Source organism: the organism of the source record quoted next, unplaced genomic scaffold, assembly GCF_019419815.1.
Source record: "Pyrus x bretschneideri cultivar Hongxiangsu unplaced genomic scaffold, Pyrus_bretschneideri_v1 Contig13, whole genome shotgun sequence".
NCBI lineage: Eukaryota > Viridiplantae > Streptophyta > Magnoliopsida > Rosales > Rosaceae > Pyrus > Pyrus x bretschneideri.
Window position 1 is genome coordinate 4,161,355 of NW_025999424.1, and position 16,162 is coordinate 4,177,516.

The 16,162-nt window shown below is 36.4% G+C and overlaps 3 protein-coding genes and 1 long non-coding RNA gene across 20 annotated transcripts; all 4 read left to right on the forward strand.

Moving 5' to 3' along the window:
* Positions 1 to 1,623: 1,623 nt before the first annotated feature.
* On the forward strand, positions 1,624 to 4,265 carry LOC103962743 (cytochrome P450 85A1). The gene is made up of 9 exons (XM_009375511.3): positions 1,624 to 1,958; positions 2,140 to 2,461; positions 2,644 to 2,793; positions 2,890 to 3,135; positions 3,234 to 3,320; positions 3,408 to 3,486; positions 3,625 to 3,731; positions 3,841 to 3,965; positions 4,052 to 4,265. Exons 1-9 carry the CDS (start codon positions 1,768 to 1,770, stop codon positions 4,137 to 4,139), a joined length of 1,395 nt encoding a protein of 464 aa, XP_009373786.2. The 5' UTR covers positions 1,624 to 1,767; the 3' UTR covers positions 4,140 to 4,265.
* Positions 4,266 to 6,177: 1,912 nt separating this feature from the next.
* LOC103926584 (probable UDP-arabinopyranose mutase 1) lies at positions 6,178 to 9,260 on the forward strand. The gene is made up of 4 exons (XM_048579037.1): positions 6,178 to 6,815; positions 7,999 to 8,249; positions 8,339 to 8,507; positions 8,690 to 9,260. The coding sequence occupies exons 1-4, from the start codon at positions 6,504 to 6,506 to the stop codon at positions 9,026 to 9,028; spliced, it is 1,071 nt and encodes a 356-aa protein (XP_048434994.1). The 5' UTR covers positions 6,178 to 6,503; the 3' UTR covers positions 9,029 to 9,260.
* A 153-nt stretch (positions 9,261 to 9,413) lies between these two features.
* LOC103926583 (glutamate dehydrogenase-like) lies at positions 9,414 to 14,259 on the forward strand. Of its 17 annotated transcripts, XR_007256239.1 has the most exons (11): positions 9,453 to 9,548; positions 9,626 to 9,745; positions 9,844 to 9,950; positions 10,056 to 10,182; positions 10,281 to 10,341; positions 10,471 to 10,918; positions 11,403 to 11,467; positions 11,615 to 11,704; positions 12,113 to 12,241; positions 13,009 to 13,073; positions 14,203 to 14,259. XR_007256239.1 is itself a non-coding variant. In XM_048579038.1 (5 exons), the coding sequence occupies exons 3-5, from the start codon at positions 10,142 to 10,144 to the stop codon at positions 10,920 to 10,922; spliced, it is 402 nt and encodes a 133-aa protein (XP_048434995.1). In that variant the 5' UTR covers positions 9,414 to 9,745; positions 9,844 to 9,950; positions 10,056 to 10,141; the 3' UTR covers positions 10,923 to 11,299. The 17 variants fall into 17 exon arrangements, 1 of the variants encoding a protein (XP_048434995.1); XR_007256250.1 differs by having other exon boundaries at positions 9,419 to 9,745; positions 10,115 to 10,182; positions 10,623 to 10,918; XR_007256237.1 differs by having other exon boundaries at positions 9,420 to 9,745.
* A 614-nt stretch (positions 14,260 to 14,873) lies between these two features.
* On the forward strand, positions 14,874 to 16,100 carry LOC108865496. Its single transcript, XR_001951285.2, has 3 exons — positions 14,874 to 14,941; positions 15,643 to 15,783; positions 15,889 to 16,100. It is a non-coding gene; the product is annotated as an uncharacterized LOC108865496 (long non-coding RNA).
* The last annotated feature ends 62 nt before the right edge of the window (positions 16,101 to 16,162 follow it).

Sequence of the window (16,162 nt, forward strand, 5' to 3'; positions counted from 1 at the left end):
AATCTTCTTCTCACCAACCAATGTACCATCTATGGTATTAGATCTTGCAAAGATAATTAATGGCTACCATTAAATACTTTAAAGAACGCTCGCATATATCGTTATCCATCGACCAAAAGATAAGGAAAAAGGAGTGCTCGTGATGCATATAATCTGCAGATTCTGTACTGTAAATTATGATTGAAAACAATGTTACAATATATGGATCGATGTTCTTGTGCTCAGTCTGCATATGCTTCTTAACCAGATTGTTAATGGTGAAGATTCCCTACTAATGACGGCATTTAAACATAGCTAACGATGGTGGGTGGGATGTTAAATGTTTGTGGCCCTTTTTTTTATCTATCACTGAAGCAAGAAGGTGAATGCTTTCATTATATGATAACGATAATTTAGACACGATGGATACTCATACTGTCATACTCTAAATGTATCACAAATTTAGATAAATATCAGCTCGGTTAATGATTCAGATTCAAAATCTGATTGTCAGTCAGAGTTAGGGAATATGTTAATTCATACTCATGGACGAGGCAAGATTTATGGTATTTTGAGATTATTTGGAACTCTATATATATTCCCTTGAAGGTGTTTGAGATTAAATCAGCCCACAGTTTCAAACTAGAACAAGGGGCAGTCCAATTTTCAGACTAGCAGTTAGAAGGGAACCAAAAGAATACATGCTCTCTCTCTCTCTCTCTCTCTCTCTCTCTCTCTTATTCACATGGTCACCAAGCTCCTGTGTCTTCTTCTGGTTTTTGCAATTCCATTGCCAGATCTTGTTGACGAACATGTGAAAGGGATTCACTTTTCTTTTAGGCCCTAGAGGGTGGTCTGCATGTGCCTTTCAAACTTACTACTTGGAGTTAAGAGTTACCCCAGTTCATTTCTTGAAATCTTGTACCCTCGAAATTAAATATTACAGCAGTAAATTTTCCACAGCATCCTTCCTTCGAAGTCTAAACTAGTTTATGAATACGATAGTTAAAAACTTTTTTTCACTTTTGAGCAAATCATTGTTTATTCAATTGCTTTGGCTTGGAAATTCAAATCTTTTTGTGGGTCGTGCGGTAAGATAAGTTAAAAGTTTTGGAAAGAGTGATTTTATTTTTATTTTTTAACACACGATATTTTAAACTGCTTTAATTTATAAGAGTGGATTCATATTTGATCATAAATAAGTGGACACACAATTTTTATCAACTCTCGATTGATTTAGTTTTTGTTGCAAAGAGAAATGTAAAGGGAAGTTTCTCAATATGACTCTTTGTCATCTTATAGTTTAATATTAATTTATGTACAAAGATTATAAAATATTATGAAAAAAAACATGAAGTAATAGAGAATTAATAGAGAGTCCAACTTTTAAGGGAGCCTCCTTTAGCATTTCTCACGTTGCCAAATAATTTTACGATAAATTCTCAACTTTCTTCATGATATATGCACGTGAAGAGATCAATAACAACACTTGACTCATCTTTGTGAAAGAACTAAACACTTTTTAGTCATTCAAGTGAGCTGTTACTGCTCGAGGTCATAGATAAGGTCCCTCACTTTGTATAGGGTGCATGGATTGGCCTATAATATGGTCTCTCTCTCTCTCTCTCTCTCTCTCTCGTATGGTAGTTGAGACTTGGGAGAGGTCTGTTCCTATATATATATATGAAACACTTTTGGCTACACCACAAAACTAGAGCATGCGCATACCATTGAATGCTCTCTCTGTCTAGGGTTCCTTGCAGCTTCTAGGAGGAGAGCAGAGCATCAATGGCTGTCTTCATGATAGTGCTTATCTCTTTCCTCTGTTTGGTCTGCATCTGCTCTGCTCTTCTCAGATGGAATGAAGTTAGATACAGAAAGAAGGGCCTCCCTCCAGGCACAATGGGCTGGCCAGTCTTTGGTGAAACCACTGAGTTTCTCAAACAAGGCCCAAACTTCCTGAAAAACCAGAGAGCAAGGTGAGTATATTATTATATTTTTTTGGGTTCTCCTCTGTTAAAGTTTAGTTGGTTTTTTGAGTAAAACGGAAACAACAGTCATGATTAAACATGTGTATAACGGGTGAAAAGTCGTGTGTATCATTTTTCGTAAATTAAATTGGCAAAACATTTTTGTATGATTGATTTATTTTTTTGCCAGGTATGGGAGTTTCTTCAAATCCCACATATTGGGGTGCCCTACAGTGGTATCCATGGATCCAGAGGTGAACAGATACATCCTAATGAATGAAGCCAAAGGGTTGGTTCCTGGCTACCCACAATCCATGTTGGATATTTTGGGAAAATGCAACATTGCCGCAGTCCATGGCTCCACTCACAAGTACATGAGAGGCGCATTGCTTGCCCTCATTAACCCAACCGTGATCAGAGACCAGATTTTGCCCAAAATTGATGAGTTCATGACATCCCACCTCGCTGGCTGGGACAACCAAGTTATCAACATTCAAGAAAAAACCAAAGAGGTTTGTGTAACAACATCCCATCTTTCATGTAATCCGTAATCAGAGTCGAACTGCAGTTCGTTTGACTCTGATTGCGGAGTACTTGTGTTTTTCCTCGCTGATTTCGGATAGTAAACATGTTCTGATACTATTCCTTTGTTGATCACCGGTCTAATCAGTTTTTCTTCAACTGTTTTGTACAGATGGCACTATTATCATCTCTGAAGCAGATTGCAGGCATTGAATCAAGCTCAATTACTCCAGCATTCAAGACAGAGTTCTTCAAGCTTGTGCTAGGCACCCTTTCATTGCCTATTGATCTTCCTGGCACGAATTATTGCCGCGGTTTTCAGGTATGCATCTGATTTATTTTCTTGTGACCAAAATCTCCAATGGACGTTGTTGTGGAAGGTCCAGCAATTGAGACTGGCGAACCATTTTATATGCAGGCAAGGAAGAATATTGTAAGCATGTTGGAAAAACTCATAGAAGAGAGAAGGGCTTCCAAAGAAGTCCAGAAAGACATGCTTGGCTGCTTACTGACAAGTGATGAAAACAAACACAAACTCAGTGACGAAGAAATAATCGATATGGTCGTCACGATTTTGTATTCGGGTTATGAGACCGTTTCCACTACTTCCATGATGGCTGTCAAGTACCTCCATGATCATCCCAAAGTGCTTGAAGAACTCAGAGTAAGTTTATGGTTTGTTTTGGCTTTTGGTAGTAGTCTCGCCCAAACTTGCTTAGCTTCGGAGTTCGGTTTCTGACGTTTTAACTGCACATTTTGTAGAAAGAGCATTTGGCAATTAGAGAAAAGAAAAAAGCAGAGGACCCAATTGACTGGAACGACTTGAAATCTATGAAGTTTACTCGTGCGGTAAGAAATTTCCCACCCTTGAAAAATTTGGATTTACCATTTGCTCTGGTTTGTTAATATCTTTCATGTTATGTTTTCACCCTGCAGGCTATATTTGAGACCTCAAGATTAGCTACCATTGTGAATGGGGTATTGAGGAAAACGACTCAAGATATGGAACTAAATGGTAAGGAAAATATATCTTACATTTTCAAGGTTAGACGTTTCTATTGACCCCACAAAGCAGAGAGTCTTGTTGGCTTGAGTTCGTCTTTTAATGTTATTTAAAAGATTTATAACAATTTTTTTTTGTATGTTTAAACAGGATATTTGATTCCAAAAGGGTGGAGAATTTATGTGTATACAAGAGAGATTAATTATGACTCCTTTCTGTATCCGGAACCATTAACCTTCAATCCTTGGAGATGGCTGGTTAGTGAAACTCTTTGTATTTCTGTCTGACTCCTCAGCTTCGTCGATGGAAATAAACTTGAAATTTGAAACTCGGAATTTCTAAACCGGGTTTGAATGCAAAATGCAGGACAAGAGCTTGGAGTCTTCAAACTATTTCTTTATATTTGGAGGGGGCACTAGGCTATGTCCAGGAAAGGAGCTGGGAATGGCAGAAATTTCAACTTTCCTCCACTACTTTGTAACTAGATACAGGTAGCTTTTGATCTGATTTTTTACCTAAGGTAAAAGACATGTTGTTTACTATTAAAGATAAGATTGTAATATTTATTTGCTTGCAGGTGGGAAGAAGTTGGGGGAGACAAGCTGATGAAATTTCCGAGAGTAGAGGCACCGAATGGACTGCACCTTAGGGTTTCATCTTATTGACTAATATATGTACATGGAAAAAATAGAGAAAATAGTATATAGGGCATGTGAGAGAAATATGATGTATGATAAGGTGCTAACATATTAGAAAAACTGATGGAATTTGAGCATTTTCCTTTTGTTGGATATTATAATTTTTGCATTGCAAATTAGTCATGGTAATTTCTTGCATAACTCATTTAACTCGACACAAGATGACTCGAAATTACCAGATTCCGAGACAACCTGTTAACAAAACAAATCTTTATCGAGTCACCCGTGAAGAATCTGTTAACGAATTAGGTCAATATTGATTCACCGGTTAAGAACTTAACAAGATATTGTTTGCAAACCTAATAGAAGCACTGAAAAAACGGTTAAACCAAAATTTATTTAATCGCTAAGCAATGAAGATGTCCATTGTTTAATGGGCCAAGTTGTACCCAAGTTAAATCCTAGACCATATGGGTTTTGTGCTTGGTCATTCAAAAACTCGATTGAGTATTGATGGATGAAGAAAAACGTAAAAGCTTCTTGAAGCTTATTAGGTTGCTTAATATGAAGATTAAGCCTCCCGAAATGAATTGCAGGAATTAAGGTGAATTGAATTGGACGCAAAGAAAAACTCGAACCCCTACGCTACTAATTGTGTAACTTTCTAATCCCACACGCTTTTTGTATCCTCAAATATTCTATCATGCACTGCTGTCCGACGTGGTTTATGTGAATAGAGAGCTATATGTCTGTCCAAGAATTCAACAATGAAGAATCTGAAGGCCATAGATTCTAATGTACTTTACATTGATGCATGCTAGAAAAACTTTTCTCGTCTCCGAATCTATTGTTTATTTGTTCTTTTTACCGTCCAGATTGTCTGTACTCAACAATTGCTCCTCCTTTGTTCAATGGTTTTAGCACTTGTAGTTAATTTGGGTTCTTTTATTTTTTTCAGTTTACGTTAGAGGCTGGTCAACTTGTAACGAAAGTCACGAAATCGTAGCATCGGAGGATTAAAATGGGAAGTTACATGGAAAAAGCATAAAAATATAAGAACTCAATTGAATGACCAAAATAAAAAATGAGTATAAGTTGAAGAGTGGTTGCCATAATTAACCTTTAACTTATACATTCTCAATTAATTTACGGTAATACACTCGTAATTAATGCAAGTTATATTATGTTATTTTACAAATGATAGCGTTTGAGAGTTTAATTGTTAAATGTGAAGGGGAAGATAAATTTATTTGAATCTAACCTGCACCAAACTGTATAGGCATTATTATTTTCCGTCACTGCAATAAAGCGCGATCTACATGTTATATTATGTTTCTAATGACCAAAAAGGAGTTATGTGATGTCTCACTTGTGGACCAAAGCATATTCATGTGTCATGTCAAAAACCAAGTCCCACAATTAGTACAGTTCCCCTTCGCGCCTATTTATCATCGTCCTTGCAAATTTGTGCATGAAAGCAACCAATATATCCTAAACGTTCAAAGCAACGCAGAAGCCACCTTTTTACCAATTTGAAAAGCTGATAAATGTTTTGTGGGGATATATCGACTCTCAGTCATCGAGTTTACTAAGAAATTTCAAAACCTGTCGTAACTTTTAACCTTCTCAAACAATGTATTATAAGTTTGAAATACTGCTAATGCAATGACAAAAAATAGAGAGAATTTTGAGTATGACAGTCACACAATTACGTTTGCTACTAATCCACATGTTATAATATGTGTGAATGACAAAGTATACGTCTGAAACTAAGAAACAATCTTCAATAGGGATGTCTCGTGGTTGGTCATGTAGACTAAGCCAATAAAGGTGTTATGTATCATGTTAACACGAGTAGTGTCAGATTAACCAAAATATTAGAATTGTATATTTTTGTGTGTTTGTAGAAAGAATGAGGTCAAAGAAGGGACTCACTGCCACATTGAAGTTTTTCTTCCCTCAATCCAAAACTATACTAATAGTAAACAACACGTGATAGCGCAGTGATCATACTAAAAAAATCTCGTATCGAATACCATAAACTATTCGTAAACAACACGTGGAAGGTTCAAAATGGATGACTAGAATTAGAATCCAAAAGGCTAAAATCGAGTCTTTTTAAACACTCATAAAATCAAAATCTGGTCCTTTTGCAATTGCAGTTCTCAATCCCAGCTTGCTTTTGTAAGAGTTGAACAATTCTCTTACACCTTTAAATCTCGTACACGTTTCCTCCCTACCCACACTCGTGCCGTTTCCTCCGCCTCCTCACGTGCCACCACGTCCCCCTTCTTTTATATTCCTATTCAAACTCCCTCTCCTCCTTCAAACGCCTCTCACTCCTCCCCCTCCCCCTCTCTCTCTGTGAACCTTGCGCCTTTCGATCATCCAATGGCTTCCGCGACACCCCTTTTGACGGATGAGCTCGATATTGTGATCCCCACCATCAGAAACCTCGACTTCCTGGAGATGTGGAGGCCGTTCTTGCAGCCCTACCACCTCATCATCGTCCAGGACGGTGATCCGTCGAAGACCATCAAAGTCCCGGACGGCTACGACTACGAGCTCTATAACCGCAACGACATTAACAAGATTCTGGGTCCGAGGTCGTCCTGCATTTCGTTCAAGGACTCTGCCTGCCGATGCTTCGGATACATGGTCTCCAAGAAGAAGTACATATTCACCATCGACGATGACTGCTTTGTATGGCTTCTCCTTTTCTTATTTTTCTAGATTTTTCCAATCTTTGTTTTGTTTTTGGATTTTGATTTTTTTTTATGAGTTTTTAAAGTCTGGATCTTGGTTTTATTTGATCTTGTATTTCATGGTTTTGCGTAAAATATGGATGACTGAATAATTCATGCGGCACGTTCTTCTGTCTCTATCGATTTTTCCTTTCTTTAATTGATCGTGATATTATTTTTTTACACTTTGTGGAGCTCATTTCGTAACGTATCTCAATGATCCGCATTGTTTATTTTTTAAGTCTTTCTTAAAGATCTTGTCTACAAAAAATCATCCAAATCTAAAATCATATGGCCGTTGGATTAAGAGTTTAGGGTTCCTTTGTAAAACCGCATTCGTCCATTTTCTTTCCTACAGATATAAGTCTTAATGGTATCACGGATCCGCCCATGTTTAACTGTTGATTTTGTATATTTTAATTATATGACTATTGCCTAATACATGTAAAGTCCCATATAAAATGAAATAAGAGTCCTTAATTTGTTAGAGATTGTATGTAAATAGCACTGATGGCATCTAGTTTGATCTGGATTGAATAATGTTAATTTGTTATGCATGCAAAGTTAAACACATGAAACTGCACATCACCACAGTAGGATTTGTGTGTAGGTAAATCCCTATTTTAAATCAATTTCAATAACAATATGTCTCTCCTTATACAGAGAAACTTGCATGCAATGACACTATGTCGTTATCTCACACTACTCACACACTATCATATTTTTTAACTTTTCACACATTACTGTGTGTTTAGTGTCCAAACTAATTTCACATTGTCATGCCTTTAAACTTTCATACATATCAATGTGTGATTAATTTAGAAAGCCGCCACTGCATAGACATCTTTGTTGCATGAAAATCCCTCCTTCCCAAGATCCCATCCATCCCACTATTTTAAATTTGGAAAATATTTTTACACTGAACTTGTTTAACTTCTCTGTTGGACTTCTTCCATCACTATATTTGTTTGTTTTGTTCCTAGATATAGATATAGCATATGCATTTGTTTTATGTACAACTTACTTCTGTCCTTTCCCCTCCCAATTCTGAAGCACTTAATTTCAATTTGTTTGTACTACAACTCTGAAATTGTTGGCTTATTTTTAAGTTATCATGATTTTCTGTGTGTATATACTTCTAGGTTGCAACAGACCCATCTGGCAAACCAATCAATGCACTGGAGCAACACATCAAGAACCTCCTTGCACCATCGACCCCATTTTTCTTCAACACGCTGTATGAACCCTTCAGAGAAGGTGCGGATTTTGTTCGTGGATACCCTTTCAGTCTCCGTGAGGGTGTTCCGACCGCTGTCTCTCACGGTCTCTGGCTCAATATCCCGGATTATGATGCACCAACACAGCTTGTGAAGCCACTTGAGAGAAACACAAGGTAGACACTCCCTAAAAAAAAAACCTATCTTGCATTGTACGCATCGTGCAATATATGTTCCTAACATTATATGCTTACGCTTTCACTAGGTTTGTGGATGCTGTTCTGACAATCCCAAAGGGCACATTGTTCCCAATGTGTGGGATGAACTTGGCTTTCGACCGTGACCTCATCGGCCCTGCTATGTACTTCGGACTTATGGGTGACGGTCAGCCAATTGGACGCTACGACGATATGTGGGCTGGCTGGTGCACCAAGGTTCCCTTTCTTCTCTTGTTTTAACCATACAATATGCCCATATGTCTTCTAATTCTTCCATTGTTCTTTCTTTCATGTGAATACTATATTATGTTGCATATATCGGTTAGGTCAGTTGGTCAGAACAATGTGTCGTACTTGATACTGAAGATTAACAGTATGTATTATCATGAAAATTTCAGGTGATAACAGATCATTTGGGGCTTGGAGTGAAGACAGGGCTGCCATATATCTACCACAGCAAAGCCAGCAACCCATTTGTGAACCTGAGGAAGGAGTACAAAGGCATCTTCTGGCAGGAAGAGATTATCCCATTCTTCCAATCTGCTGTCCTTCCCAAAGACTGCACCACCGTGCAAGCATGCTACATTGAGCTCTCCAAGCAGGTCAAGGAGAAGCTCAGCAAGGTGGATCCCTACTTCGACAAGCTCGCCGACGCCATGGTAACATGGATTGAAGCTTGGGATGAGCTCAACCCTAATGGACCTGGATCCAAACTGGCCAACGGCAAGGCCGAGTGAAAAAAAATAGAAGATAAAAAGTTGATTTAACTGCATTTTGCTCTTTATATTTTTACTGTACCTTCCGGGAGTTATATCTATCGTTAGTTTAGTGAATCTAATCTTTTGTTTTTTACCCTCCTCCTGAGCCAGTTTGGTCATCGCTTTCAGTTACATATCGGCAGATGTAATTTTTATTTAACGTTCTCCAATGAGCTTAGTGCAATAAAAGTACGTAGTTGTTCATTGTCAAGCTTTTTACCATCTCGATAGGAAATGTCAATTTTACTTTTACGTGTCCAAATGGAATTACTGTTGAGTCAATTTATAATTTGGCATTCATATACGCTCGATTGCATCTAAGTTTTTATCTTCCGCCGGCTCCTCTTCGTTCAATTACTTTAGTCTAAAGAAGCTGGCAAAATTGCACTGTAGAAATAAACAGTGTTTTGGACCACATTTCAGTTTATTTACGAAGCTGCCACTGTCTCTCTCTGCCACTGATTTTGACGCCGCGTGTTGATGATCGTGGAAAGGCAGGGTACCATTCTCTTCCTCCCCTATTTCTCTCTCCCTCAGATCCCATTCTCTTCATCATTCTCTTTCTCTCTCCCTCAGTTTCAATCTGCTCACCTAAAATCCCCAGATCGAACATCATCCATCTCAAATAAAAAAAACCTTCCCCCTTTAGAACCTATAGAATCAGCACTCATGGAATAATCATTGATTTTTGTTGAGGTAATTTGATTGTTTCCTCTTCTGTAATTTGTTTTTGTTAGTTTATTGTTCCTGAATTTTAATTTTTCTGTTTCTGACTTGGAAGAGTCGACCTTCAGGTGATAAAATCATGATGTGACGATCGTATTCTCTCTCACAGCTCACAACGATGAAATCGCACAGGGCTTCGTTGATTTCTGTCAACTCCGACCACGACCAGTGTCGGGTAAGCTATCGACTACCCCCTCTTCATCTTCTTTTTCTTCTTCTGCTTCTCCATGCACATTCCAGTTTGACTGTTTGTGTTTTGGATGCATCTTGATTTCCTTAGTATGTTTAGACGGTTCGGATGCGCCTAATAAACAAACCTAATTTGCCTCGCGCGTTCAGTCATCACCTTCCTTCGTCTAAAACCTCATGCAAAGACAGAGCTCCCCCAAAACCCTAAACGCCCAAAGGTAATTTTGTTTAATTTTTCATTTAGTTTTAATTATCCGACGAATCCCTAGCATAAATTCACTCTTTTTCTACTCTAAATGTGTATAATTTTTTGCAGTATTAATCACAAAGCTACGGAGCTGAAATTGCAAACGCTATCCATGGCTCGCTTCAAAATTGTAAGCTTGAAATTTTTAGGTTCTGTTTGGTTGTTGAGAAAACTGAATCAAAGAGGTTTTTTTTTTTTTTTTTGATTAATTTTCTTGGAAACGTAGTTGATTGTTGTCTTTCTGAAAATTTGAAAACAGAAGAAGAAGGTGTTTGTGAAGTCGGTTTCGACGAAGAAGCAGGCTAATATGGATCATATCACAGGGGATAAAATCCCAAGGGGCTTAGCGAAGTGTATGTCTTATGTTGAGGGATTCTGTATCAAATTTGTTGTTGGTTTGTTTTCTTAAAGGTTGATCCGGATGAAGTGAATGCCCTGGCTCAACTCATGACATGGAAGACTGATGTGGCCGACATTCCATATGGTGGAGCCGAGGGTGGAATCGGATGCACCCCCAGGGACTTAAGTTTGAGCAAGTTGGAGCGTCTGATCACGTCTTCGCTCAGAAAATCCATGACCTCATTGGAACTCATACTGATGTTCCCGCACCCGATATGGGCACCAATGTTCAGACCATGGCATGGATGTTGGATGAGTACTCCAAATTTAATGGTCACTCACCAGCTGTTGTCACTGGAAAGCCCATTGTAAGTATTCGACACTGACAAAATTAAGCCAAAAATCAGTTTCCTGGAGTTGAAAAGTAAGTAATTTGTAAATTCTATGTTTATGTCATTTGTTGTCAATGTTGTGATTTATAACATAATTGATCTGGTATGCATACAGAACTGGTGTTCTATGTTTATGTTGTCATTTGTTGTGAATGTGGTATAAAAATTTATGTTTATGTCATTAGTTAACCAAATGGCTCAAGTTCGATGCAAAGAGTGTAAGAAAAAACCATTATGTATTCCTTGCATACATAACTGCTATGCATTAATCTGCTCTGTATCCTTTAATATTTCTGATTTATAACTTACTAAGATGTTGGGTTAATTGAGTTCGTTTTGTTAGAATGGCCACCACTTTTTGAAGTGATTTTATGTGAGTAGAATCCACCAAATGATGTTTGGTATGGTTAATATTCCTCTCTCTCTCTCTCATGAAGTCACTGATTGCATTAAAAAAAAGGTTCCCAGTTAATCAAGTATAGCTGGAAAGGGAAGCCAAAACTTTGTCCATTCAGAATTTCTACTGTGAGTAATTTCCTTTACATTAGGATATTGGATTCATTTCATACTAATAAGTTTTTTATCTTACATCTTCTTCCTACTATGCATCTCCACGATCATTACTAGATATCCTAACCGCTTGAATGGCTTCATTTTTCGTATCTTTAACAGGATGAAACCACACTAATCCGGTATTCACATGTAGAAGAACGAACTCCGAAATTAGCTTCTGTCTCTCGAATTATCCCCGGACAGAGAACAGTGAGTTTACTCCACTACCAATAACTAATCAATATTGTTGCAATTCAACTCAGTAATTGTGCATTTCAGTCTATAATTATGAACCACCATTGTGTCCTACTCGATGTATGTGGTTAAAAAATTTGGTTAAAACCGAGGATTGCTTTTTTTATTTTTTTTACATTATTGTTATCGTTCAAGCTAAAAATGTCTATATACATAGTTTAGGAAGGGGGTGCTCACAATATAGAATGGCCATAAATGTTATTGTAATAGGTTGCTATTACATTTTGTGGTTAAATCAGATTGGTTGTCTAAACCGTGCTACGTGTTTCGTAACTCTCTGTATTTCTTATTTGTATCAGTGGAGTTTATATTTTTGTTTTTCAAATTTGATTTCCTCTCATTCTGTTTTGATGGATATTTCAGAATTTGAGAAGGTGGTTGTGGTTTCGTGCGATCGCCGTTATGCAGCTCAGACCATCACGATTCACTATTGTAACCCCATCACTGCCGTCGCGACCACCGCCGCCACATCACCGCTGTCGAAAACACTAGGTAATTTGTGAATTAGGGTTTTTTTTTATTATGTGAATTTCTGGTTTAGGGATTTAGGGTTTTTGAGTTAGTTTTTGTGAAGGTCATTTTTTGATTTTAGGCACACTATAATCGATTACGAGTTTTCGGATCCTAAACACTTTGAAATGGTTTCCAGAAAAGACATCTTTCCAAAGGCGAGTAGTGACACTGTCAATTTCCTCAACCAATCTTCACTGGAATTTTCTTCGTCATCCTATATATTGCAGCATTAACACATTTGATAAGAAATTTTCAGTTTCTGGCCACTTAAGTTGGCAGGAAAATGGACACAATAAATTATCCATGGCCTTTATCATAGCTGAGAATTGGAAAGTGCCTGAAATTATTAGTTATTAAACTCTTCCTTTTTGTTTGAAATGCGGGTGGTGTTGGATAAATGGGATAAAAGAAATGGTTGTTGCCTGAAAAGTTATCTGAAAATAATGCAAAGAAAATTTTCTGCGTCGTTATTCTTTAATTGTATGATAATGTTTTCAATGTTTTAGATTACATTAATCTGTATTATTTTAAAGTATATATAAAGATTAGTTTATAGGTGTATGCACTTAATATTGGATATATGGTATTTTTCAGTTATTTGACATACAATTGCATATAATCTCAATTTTCTCCTGCAGATTTTATCTGAGCTTTGGAATCGTTGAAAAATTTGTCTAAATAATTAATTAATTGAAATGGTTATTAGTAATGAATGAGATGTTTACTGTGTTTTTTGGTGTGTACAGAGCCAACGGTATGTTGCTAGCGAAGGCAAAAACAAGATGCAGTTTGCTGCATATAGAAAACGGAGGTTAGTTTGATTCCAACTCCTTTTTTTTGTTTATTTGAATAAAAAAATTGGTAAGTTCGAGTCCAATTTGATGATTTCTTGCTTTTCTGCTGCCATTTGCCAAACCCACCAAAGCCACAAGAAAAGACAAGTAGAATTTTATATTCTCTACCCACTTTTATTCATGATTGCTGTTGGCTTCCTTTTTTTAGAAAGGAAAAGTCCCGCTCTTCTTGGACAATACCATCTTTCTCAAAACATGGATTCAGAAAGACATCTGACAGAATTTATTTTGAGTCTAAATTATTAAATTAGGAGAGCTAAGAAGATATTAATAACTCTGATTTTCTCTTTTGGCTACCACCTTGCTCTCCATTTCTCTTTTTCCTCCTGCTCTGCTACTTTTTCAGTGTTACAACCTCTATGCAAAAAACAATTTGTATGTGTTTTGCATGTTTTTATTCATGCTTCTATTCTTTGTTGTCGTGGTGGTGACTTTGTGAATGGAATTCTCAGTTATCTATTCCTCTACAATACATGATACATCTGATTTTTGTTCATTGGCAGATGATGCCACATGCTTGAGATTTTTATGCCATCACTCTGTTGGTTCTTTTGTTATTGTTATTGTTTGTTTTAAAATGTGTATGATGTGTTTGCACAGATTAGAGCAGAGATCCATGATTTAAATTCAAAATAATCCTCACATCATAACATTATGTATTTAAATTTAACTAATAATGTTAAGTAATAAAATGATGTAACAAAACAATATTTATTGACACACGCCAAAAACAAGAATCTTCATTAACGTTATTAATAAAACAATCAATATTTCATAATTTTTTGCATGTAAGAGTACTAATATCGATCCAAAGCCGCATGGCCTACCTGTGTGGTCAAATCTTTTGATATAACAATCTACTCGACATTTTCAATGTACATAGCATTAATCTTTAGTACATTAATTCAAATAAAATTGTGGCTTAAGGGATCAGTTAATGATCCACATGGCATCAAAGTATCTTACTCAATTGTATATTACACGTGTGTTTTGCATTATGTGTGTGCGAATACCTTTTTTCACTGTCAATCTATGTTAGTTTTGAATTCTGAGTTGATTTAACTAACAGGCTTCTTTTTATTTCAGATTAATTTGGTTCTTGCTAAATGAATCAAAGATCATAAGACTAGAACCAGTGGTTTCCAAAAAAGGTTGGTTCTTGAATATTTTCATTTATGCTTTTTCAGTTCTTTGAATCGACTTCCTATAATCCAAAATGAGCTATTGAACAACTCTTTTGCTACATTGTGTTTGCAAATCAATATTTAGGCTAATAATTGAAGGCTGATTCTTTTTTGTTGAAAAATGTAATATGGATTCTTAAATTGTGGCGGTTAATGTGATTTTTAGGTGAATTTTTTGGGTGGGGGAGAAGGGGTGGGTGGGGGCTTTAAATTGTTATTCTCAATTGGTATATAAATATTTAAATGTGCAAAACATGGATATCATGGAAGAATTCAAATGTTTTTCCTGCATTAAGTTGGAGAGCATGATCATTTTCTGTTTGCACATCACAAAGTTTGTTTTGAGTACTTCTCACACCATTGAGGCACAAATGTTCTTCCTGCATTAGTTAATGTTCTTTATATCAAAATTTAATAAATTCAATTTTCCTTTGTATCCAAATATGTATTAAGGTAATTGTGATTGAAGTTTGTTTATGTTTGCTTTCCAAGATTTATTTTTTGTTTACATGTCTTACTTTGTTTATGAATGGTTTTTGGTTAACTAAAAGAATGCTTTTCATTCTCGGTTTTCAAGACTTTATCTACCGTTTACAAGTCAACCCCATAATACCAAAGTACAAGAGAAGCAAACATTAGAGGTGATTTTTGCTCTAACTTATTTAGATTTTATATTCTGGGTTAATTATCAACCGGATTCTGTTACTAGATTTAGAATTGTAATTTGGTACCACTGCTGCCACCTGCCGCTTCAGTTTTCACATCCAAATGCCACAAAATGCTAATTTTAAATTCTAGGTTATGGGTAAGCATTAGTATTTGGAGGCACAAATTCTTTTCAGCTGCTAAACCAAGTTCGAAATCTTTTTTTGTGTAGTTTATATTAGGCTACTCAAGCCCTATTTTAAATGTATGATTGGTTTGCGTGAAATGAATGAAAAAGAGAGTTAGAATACCCTGTGAGATGACCGATTCCAGAAACCATTTTAAACAAAACGTATCAAAAGTGTTGAAAGGAGAGCCAAAAGATTCTTTGCATGGAAAACAGATTTCACTTTGTTTTCTTTACTCAAAGTGCTTTTATTTAATCTGGTTCTGTTTCGGTTGCATAGTTCATGGTTCGCTGCGACTAAGAATTGTTTCCTAAGAAATCTATTGAGCTAAGTTCTTTTGGTGGGAAACTAGGGTTGCTGATGTTAGCAATGGATTGAGTCTTTCTGTTTGGTATGATTATATCTCTGAACAAGCATTAATAAATAGAACGAATTTGATCAATAATTTTATTCGGTCAAGATTCAAACTCCCATTGTAGAGCAAACTATAACTCAAACTCCCATTGCAGATCAACCTATAAGTCAAACTCCCATTCCAGATCAAACTATTGAGTCACATCCCCATTTCAGAGCAAACTGGGAACGAGGAGAAGCAATAGGGCTTGGCTATTTCTGGGGCATCGGTCGTTTTGAGATTCTGGTGTAATTAGGTTTGAACATTCTGCTCCTCTGCTTCTTGATTTATATATATATATATATATATATCTCGAATTTCTCTCAATTGCTAATGGATTTATCTTCTTGGGAAATTTCAGAAAGTCGGGTCGTGGGAGGAAGAAGCTGGTTTGTTGCCATTTTTAGGTATATAATTATGTGGCCTGATAGCATATTCAAAGCCTATTTAGTTATATGGGTTTTTTATTTATCTTTCTAAAGCTTTTCTGCCTGGATTTTAAATGTGATTGATAATTACTTAGCACGATAATTGTCAAGCATTTAATCGTTATTCATGAATACAAAATCTTCATTCACAAATCACAAGTATATGATGAGCTATTTAGAAATTCGGCATTTTCGTCATCCAATTCA

Excerpts from the sequence above, each read along its gene's own strand:
- LOC103962743 (XM_009375511.3), top strand. The coding sequence starts at position 1,768 with ATGGCTGTCTTCATGATAGTGCTTATCTCTTTCCTCTGTTTGGTCTGC. Across the intron at positions 3,321-3,407 it reads CTATGAAGTTTACTCGTGCG|GCTATATTTGAGACCTCAAG; the intron begins GTAAGAAATTTC and ends TTCACCCTGCAG. Across the intron at positions 3,487-3,624 it reads TCAAGATATGGAACTAAATG|GATATTTGATTCCAAAAGGG; the intron begins GTAAGGAAAATA and ends ATGTTTAAACAG.
- LOC103926584 (XM_048579037.1), top strand. The coding sequence starts at position 6,504 with ATGGCTTCCGCGACACCCCTTTTGACGGATGAGCTCGATATTGTGATC. Across the intron at positions 6,816-7,998 it reads CCATCGACGATGACTGCTTT|GTTGCAACAGACCCATCTGG; the intron begins GTATGGCTTCTC and ends ATATACTTCTAG. Across the intron at positions 8,508-8,689 it reads GGGCTGGCTGGTGCACCAAG|GTGATAACAGATCATTTGGG; the intron begins GTTCCCTTTCTT and ends TGAAAATTTCAG.
- LOC103926583 (XM_048579038.1), top strand. The coding sequence starts at position 10,142 with ATGCAAAGACAGAGCTCCCCCAAAACCCTAAACGCCCAAAG. Across the intron at positions 10,183-10,280 it reads AAAACCCTAAACGCCCAAAG|TATTAATCACAAAGCTACGG; the intron begins GTAATTTTGTTT and ends AATTTTTTGCAG. Across the intron at positions 10,342-10,622 it reads CCATGGCTCGCTTCAAAATT|GTTGATCCGGATGAAGTGAA; the intron begins GTAAGCTTGAAA and ends GTTTTCTTAAAG.